This window comes from Punica granatum, chromosome 4, assembly GCF_007655135.1.
Source record: "Punica granatum isolate Tunisia-2019 chromosome 4, ASM765513v2, whole genome shotgun sequence".
Lineage (NCBI taxonomy): Eukaryota > Viridiplantae > Streptophyta > Magnoliopsida > Myrtales > Lythraceae > Punica > Punica granatum.
The window spans coordinates 10,618,011-10,626,639 of record NC_045130.1 but is presented as its reverse complement, the minus strand read 5'-3'; the positions used below and the strand labels follow the sequence as shown (position 1 = coordinate 10,626,639).

The following is an 8,629-nucleotide window of genomic DNA, read 5'->3' as shown; positions in this document are numbered from 1 at the left end:
ATCCTTTGAAAGTTCAAAGAATTTAAGAATGAAGTGGAGAATCAGTTGGTAAGAGCATTAAAGTTCTTCGATCAGATCGAGGAGGAATATTTGAGCTATGAGTTCGCTGACTATCTTAAACAGTGTGGGATTTTATCTCAACTGACTCCACCTGGAACACCACAATGGAATGGTGTAGCTGAGAGGAGGAATCGAACTTTATTAGATATGGTTCGATCTTTGATGAGTCATGCAAACTTACCTGACTCCTTCTGGGGATATGCTCTACAGACAGCTGCTCTCATATTAAACAATGCTCCGTCGAAATCAGTTGAAAGGACACCATATGAGATGTGGTATGGGAAGCGTCCCAAGATGTCTTTTCTAAAGATATGGGGTTGCGAAGCTTATGTGAAGAGATATCTTCGGATAAGCTTGGCCCTAAATCGGACAAATGTTACTTTGTGGGGTCCTAAGGAAACTCGAGGATACTATTTCTATAATCCCATCGAGGGCAAAGTGTTTTGTCGCTCGAACTGCGGTATTCCTTGAGAAAGAGTTTCTCTCCAAAGGAACTAGTGGGAGGAAATTAGAACTTGGGGAAGTTCTACCACAAAATGACATTGACCAATCGACGGGCGGTGTTGCAGAACAAGTATCACAAGTTGTTGTGGCACAATCTTCTACACAGGTGACACAGGAGCCTCGTAGGTCTAGTAGGATACGTCATGAGCCCGAGAGATATGGATTTCTCGTGACTCAAGACAATGACGTATTGCTCATAGATAATGATGAGCCTACAACCTATGCGGAAGCCGTAATAGGCCCAGACTCTGAGAAATGGCTGGAGGCCATGAGATCTGAGATGGAGTCCATGTACACTAACCAAGTATGGACTTTGGTTGATCCACCTGAAGGGCAAAACCATTGGGTTGTAAGTGGGTCTTCAAGAAGAAGACTGACATGGACGGTAATGTGATTACCTTTAAGGGCCGACTTGTGGCAAAAGGTTTCAGACAAGTTCATGGTGTGACTATGACGAAACTTTTTCCCGGTAGCTATGCTTAAATCCATCAGGATCTTGCTTGCAATTGCAGCTTATTATGATTATGAGATCTGGCAAATGGATGTCAAAACTGCTTTCCTGAACGGGAATCTCCTCGAGGATGTGTATATGACGCAACCTGAGGGTTTTGTCGATCCACATAGTGCCAGAAAAGTTTGTAAGCTACAACGGTCTATTTATGGGCTGAAGCAAGCTTCTAGGAGCTGGAATCTTCGTTTTGATGATGCAATCAAAGAGTTTGGCTTCATCAAGAATGAAGATGAACCCTGTGTTTACAAGAAGGTTAGTGGGAGCATAGTAATCTTCCTGGTGTTATATGTAGATGACATACTTCTGATCGGGAATGACATTCCTTCCTTACAGTCTGTGAAGACTTGGTTGGGAAGGGTTTCTCTATGAAGGACTTAGGCGAAGCTACCTACGTGCTAGGTATCGGATCTATAGAGATAGATCCAGGAGACTGCTTGGCTTAAGTCAGAGTGCATACATAGATAAAGTGCTTCGGCGATTTAGCATGCAGGATTCTAAGAAAGGGTCACTGCCTATGTTACATGGCATAAGCCTTTCGAAGGCTCAGTGTCCTTCTACTCGAGAGGAGAGGGACCGCATGAATAGGATTCCATATGCGTCAGCTATGGATCCATCATGTATGCTATGTTATGCACTCGATCAGATGTCTCGTATGCTTTGAGTATGACGAGTCGATACCAATCAGATCCAGGTGAAAGACACTGGATTGCAGTAAAGAACATCCTTAAGTACTTACGAAGGACTAAGGAGATGTTTTTGGTATATGGAGGCGAAGAAGAGCTCGTTGTAAGAGGTTACACCGATGCTAGTTTCCAGACCGATAAGGACGACAGTAGATCGCAGTCAGGGTATGTGTTCTGCCTGAATGGAGGTGCTGTGAGTTGGAAGAGTTCCAAACAGGAGACAGTAGCCGATTCTACCACAGAGGCCGAGTATATTGCTGCCTCTAACGCTGCAAAGAGGCCGTTTGGATCAAGAAGTTCGTGACAGAACTTGTTGTGGTTCCTAGCATCGCAGACCCAGTGGATCTCTATTGTGACAACAATGGAGCCATTGCGCAAGCTAAGGAACCCAGGTCTCACCAGCGATCCAAACATATACTCAGACGCTTCCATCTCATTCGCGAGATTATTGACAGAGGAGATGTGAAGATATGCAGAATACCAACAGATGAGAATCTCGCAGATCCACTTACGAAGCCTCTTGTGCAGCGCAAGCACGAGGCTCACACTAGATCTATTGGCATTAGACAGATGCCAGATTGGCTCTAGTGCAAGTGGGAGATTGTTGGGAATTGGTGTATGCCCTAGATGCAATCTATCATCAGTTCTGTAATATGACATGTATTTCATTATATTACGAGGCATATCTGTTATTGTGTAGATTGCGCTAAATATGATTTTACACAATAATGTCCTTGGAATAGTAGGTTCAATAGGCATCAAGTGTGACTTGATTGTGAGATCCTATAATTATTGAACATTATTCCTAAATGTCCATAGTCAAAGTATTATCGTTAATTAGGACAACGATAATACAGTTAGATTAGTGTAAGTGTTGATTGATGATCAAATCTCATAGGTCATGGATATGGAGATATCAAATCACACCACATGTATACATTAAGAGTAATGTGTATAGGACTGATCCGCCATGAGATTGCTACATGGGTTGTTACGTGACTGTCATTAGCATATCTCAAAGTGACTATAGTGTAATGGTCCTTTGACTTGAGGTCATCATAGATTCCTACATGTAATGTCATATACTTTGATACTGTCAAACGCCACTGTAACAGGATGGTTATAAAGACAGTTATTGGGTATACCACAGAGCATGGAGAGGAATGTGAGTGATCAAGATAGGATTTGTCCCTCCTACGAAACGGGGGAGCGATATCTCACGGCCACTTGGTGGTTAAGTCTAAAAGTGTATGCATACCCAAATGAGTCGATATAATGATATCGAGCTCATTTGTTCTGATAGACTTACCCGGTAAACCAAGAAAAAGATATTGAGCCATACAAGGATGTCATCAACCATGCCTTGGGCTCAATAGAGATATAGAGGACAAAGGGATTATATTACACGGTAACGGAGGTCACAAGGTTCGTCGAGAAATTGACTTTCCGATTACTTGAGTAACAGTGATGCATTGCTAGATGCCACTCACTGTTTGTAATATTGAAATAGAGATTTTGATATTACTGTCAACGTAATTGGGAACCTACAGGGTCACACACTACGACTAAATTGACGAGATATTTTGAAACAATAAAATCATCTAATAGAGATTAGATGATTTATGGTGCGACTAATTAATTGGATATTTAATGAGATTAAATTTGTCGATTAATTAGACTCGATTTATTAGATTAAATGGACCAAATTGATGCACGATTAATATGGTGACACATGGCTTTTATGTGGATTAACATGTGTAAGGACACATGTCATAAGGGAACCTTAATTCCCTAAATCCCACATCGGTTGGGATTTCATCTTCACCCCCCCATATTGCTTATAAAAAGGGCAGTAAGCATGATTATATATATATATGCTTATATATAAAAGCGCACACATATTATATATATGCTAATATATATATGTACGTGCAATATGTGTGCATATAAAATATATATAATTTGGGTTGAATTGTTCAACTCAAATTAGGTCCATTAGTCTGAAAATTTCGGGTGTCGCATCGGTGTTTCTTTCGAGTGTTGGTCGCTAGCACCGCCGATCTCGAAACTCGTCGACAAAGTCGGTGTGGATTCCAGTAGAGGCGTCACGCGTGGGACGCTCGGTCGACAACTTTAAATATTCCATGTACGTTTTTATTTACTCTTATTCTTCTAGTAGGTCTTGGAATTAGTTTCACGGGTAGGAAATTTTGAATTTCTGTTCCTTTTCGCTTCCGTTGCGCCCCGTGGAACTAGCAAGAATTCCTTCACCCCATCGACAAACTCTTTCCTAATACCTCCATATTTTGGATTATTTTTATTATACATCCATTCCTGATGTGGAGGGATATTCATCTGAACATATTGATTAAAAAATACAAACACTTCAAAGCATATCAATTAATCAATCAATCACATAGGCACAAATAATAACTAATATTTAGATCTCCTTATTACGCCACTACAAACAATACAAACATAACTAATAATCCATAATGGGAAGGCTCAACTACTTCCCCAAATACCGTCATCCTTCTCCACATTTCTTAAATGGCGACTAATCTAGGGTCATGTACAACCAATCTAACTAAACATTAAATTAACTTTCAATTACAGATCAACTATATGTCATATATATAAACGTAATATTTGACTATACCTTCAATGGGGCTTAACAACAAGTGTCTGGGGGGTCAGACTCCCATAGACGATCCACAAACTTATATAACAAAAAAAAAATTATACTTTGGCAAATTCACATGTATACTTATACACACACATATATATATATATATATTCATATTAACTAGATTCTAACTTCCATCAAATAAAACTTTAATTTTTCATCAAATTAAATAAATTAGTAATTATAAATTAATTATTTTAAATTTCATCATATAGTATCATAAGTACATTTTTTTTGTTAAATTAGTTAATTAGCCAAAATTTAATTACAATGTAATTGAATTTTTTTTATTTTTAATAAACAAATTATAATTACATTGATCCAATTACGTTTTTCAAGTTAGAATTTCATTTTCATAAAATAAATTCTAATTACATTCTAATTGCTTAAACTAATTGCACACATTCTAATGAATTACAGTATTTGCTATCCATTTTTACAAAATTAAAAGTTCAGAAAAATATTAAAAAATTTAAATTTAACAATTATAGGATAAAAAATACAAATTCATATGTAATTTCAAGATTTTGTACGGATAAGGGGCGGACGAGCTCAATATCGCTAATGAAGGGCAGATTTGGGCGGCGCCAAGCACGGGTAACCGCGGGCGAGGTCGGGCGGCGACGCGCGTGGCAGGAGCAACAACCAACCATGGCCCAGGTCAGCCAGGGGCACTGGAGTCGTCGGCGCGAGTAGGGACCCTTGTATAATCGCGCTGTGCCAAGCCGGGGCGGAGAGGATGGTGCCCGCGGGTTGCTAGCTGATGGCTGGGCAGACAGGATGCATGGTGGCCGCGGGTTGCTAACTGTGTTTGATATTAAAATTAAAATATTACTTAAAGATGTATTATTTACGTAATATTGATCGCATATAAAATAAAAAATAAAATTTATCAAAAAATAAGGATTTTGATTGTAATATTTCAAAAAATGTGCAAAATAAAATTTATATATCTAAATGTGATATCTTCGATGTATATTCGTATTATATTAACAAGATTCAACATGTATTAAACGAAATACATAGTTACCTGTACGAAGTATTTCAAAAATAATATAAAACAAGACTCTAATTCTACGAACGAGGGTCACAAAAAGTAAAAATTTAATTAATGAAAGTAAGGATTTAACAATATAATATTTCAAAAAATATTTGCAAAATCAAATTGGAATACTTGCACTTCATATTTGGAGTGAATCTGAATAATATTAACGACTAAATAGAAGAATTAGTAGCAAATTCGAACTGAACTATTGAAACAAACCCGTGTGTTACAAGGGTCATAACACTAGTCTTATTAATAAGTTACGCTTTTGTTTCGCTTAACTTAGTATTTTTAACTGAACTACCAATTTACAATATCAGTGTGTTATATTTAACATTTCGCCCATCCCATAAGAATATGTTGTTCATTATTTTGGTCTCAATATCTCTCACTATTTTATCCCAAGCTCTGGATTTCGCCCAACTCCTTGATCAAATAAATTCCTAACTTCATAATACTTAATTATATATAAGAAACTTAGAAAATAACAAGCACAGTATGGAAAAGTGAAATTTGAACACAGATTTTGTTTTTCTGGTTACATACTTAATTATAAATTTTGGACAAGAACTCGAATGAGCCAATACATAATTAATATAGTATTCGCATTGGCAATTCCTTCACCAATTATTTGTTGCTTTCCAGGCTTATTCTTTACCGGTAATTATCAAAATAGAAACATTTATTAAAAATCAACGGTAAGCTCTTATCTCTTGCAAACGACTCCTTTTCCATCCATTCGACTTGCACACCCTAAGGTCGGCAGCTCTAGCATCACAGCATTGTCATTGGACTCCACGTTGCGGTTGCCAACAAACCGAGCCACAGCACAGTCAGTATCGAAGAGGCTTGAAGCCGAGAACTTGTCATCCCCTCCCATAACTGGCATCCGAGCCCCAATCTTTACCAGGCTCATGTACCCGGGCTTGTAAGTCTGGCCTAATATGCCGTCCACTTCGTTGCTCAGGGAATAGAACTTGAAGCTAAGATCAAGGTGAGCAAAGCAATCATCTGGGGTAATGTCATAGTTGTGCACCCTAGACTCATGTTCAGTAATCGGGACAACCCTGGCCATGATCTTGAGCTTGCCTTCAATTTCTACCGTGACGGTGTTGGTGTTCCCTCCCGCCCTAGAGAGGGAGACGGTCGGTATGCTCTCGGACTGCCACGACGCACTATCTGTTTCTGGGAGGAGTATTTGCTCTCCATTGAAGGAAAGGACGAGGTGGTCAATAGAGTCATCCCACGTGGCAGTCTTTTGAGCTCCGACAAAGAGGCGATGCTTCCCAAAGAGAATCCCCACCGACTGGACCCAGCTGAAGTCCCTCTTCATGTACTTGTTCCTCCTACCGATGAAGTGTGCGTTAATGTGGAGGTCGGGATCGGACATGAGGCAGAAGTCATGGTCCTTCTTCCCGTGGAAGTAGAAGGTGATCCCATCGCCGCCAATGAATCGCGGATCTTGGCACACTGCTCCTGGATAATCGCACTCTGCATCCAATTTTAAATAATGTGAAGAAGAAAAGATAGCATTATTGAGTACCCAAGGTGACTTTCATTAGTTCAAGCTGTTTCTGTTGGAGTATTGTCTCAGTGCTGCTGAATTAATTTTATCTTTGTCGTTCTGCTTTGTTAAGCAGTTGTGTTTATCTGCATTTAAGTTATTAGGTTGCATTATCTTTTACTGTTACTTTTAGTAGCTAATTTTAAGGTTTCTAGGACAGGTGTGCAGAAGCAGTTCTGCAGTTATCCTGTACGTGAGGACAGGTTCTGTACTCTCTCCTTTTATGTTTGTTTCTTGTACTCAAAACTCTGTTCTGCAGATTAGTGAATATACGTTTTCTTTATTCCTTCACCTCTCTCTATCTCTCTATCCTTGTGTGAGTGTGTGAGTGAGTTTGCTGCAGAAACAGTAAAATTACACAACAGTTTCCATTATTCGGAACTTTTCAAACATTCAAACCTAGTAAATATTTGTTGAGGATTTGTAGAACTTACGACAGACGGCCTTGCAAGAGGCACAGTCGACCATGCATCCAGTAGGGCAAGCACTTGGACATGTGAGCTGCTGCCCGTAGCATTGGGGATAGTACCGATTCCTGCACCTTACTCTCTGCTGTCCGGCAGCTTCACTCGATGGTGTCCTTGGAGTAGGAGTAGTAGGTGAAGGAGGGGGGTTGGAAGGTGGTGGCGAACTGTCTGGAGTGGATGGCGACGGACTACTGGGAGAAGGTGGCTGTGGGGAAGATGCTGGAGTTGTAGGTGTTGGAGTCCGTGGTGACTCTGACTCTGGAGGAGGTGGTGAAGGCGTGACGACAACCGGGAGAGGAGGAGAGGGTGGAGTGGTGGTGACAGGAGGAGGAGGGCTGGAGTCCACTGGAGGTGCAGTCCAGTTCCCGCAGACAGGCTTACAGGAGACACAGTTAACAGAGCACGAGTCTGGGCAGAATTTGGGGCAAACGTGCTCCAAGTTCATGCACTCCTTGTACCGACCGTCCTTGCATCTTGCATTGCTCGGGTTCTTGGCTATTCCAGGCGGCGTTGCTGCTAATGCTACAGCAGCAAGCATCGAGAGGATGACTGCTGAAACTCGGACGTGCCTCGTGACATATTGAGCCATTATGTGAAAACAAGGAACAAATATTGGAGAATTGGTTGGTTCTTGATGCTCTGTGGCCTTGCTAATGCAATCCTTTTATACACATGCAAAAGGAGAACCTTAAGAGCAACTTCAGGCTCAGAAAGAGGAGGAATAGATGTTTTCTTAGAAAGTCATCCTTCATACATATGGCATCACTTTCGGTTTGGAGAAAACATTTCTTTTTCTTTTTTTCTTTTTTTTTTTTAAATTTAAGTGCATGTGGCATCACTTCCATTTGACGAAACCCTCAAAAGTTCTTGTAAGGGCAACAGATTTCTATTTACCTTTTTTGACTCCTAAGTCCTTGGTGCTGAACAGAGAAAGCAAGCTCACCCGCGGACCATATGACACCTTGAGAAATTGATTCCGTTGAGTCAACGCTTATAACTATATATATTTATTTTTTTTAAAAGACGAATTCCCAGATTCACATTACCCTTTACAGATGCGTGCCTTATAAACTGAAGTGCATGTTCATATATTAGGGAGATGCCATAGA

The 8,629-nt window shown here is 40.1% G+C and overlaps 1 protein-coding gene across 1 annotated transcript; it reads right to left on the bottom strand.

The window, feature by feature from the left end:
- Window positions 1-5,981: 5,981 nt before the first annotated feature.
- Window positions 5,982-8,148, bottom strand: LOC116205449. Its single transcript, XM_031538061.1, has 2 exons — window positions 7,488-8,148; window positions 5,982-6,980 (listed from the first exon to the last, which is right to left on the bottom strand). The coding sequence occupies exons 1-2, from the start codon at window positions 8,107-8,109 to the stop codon at window positions 6,196-6,198; spliced, it is 1,407 nt and encodes a 468-aa protein (XP_031393921.1). The 5' UTR covers window positions 8,110-8,148; the 3' UTR covers window positions 5,982-6,195.
- Window positions 8,149-8,629: the final 481 nt, after the last annotated feature.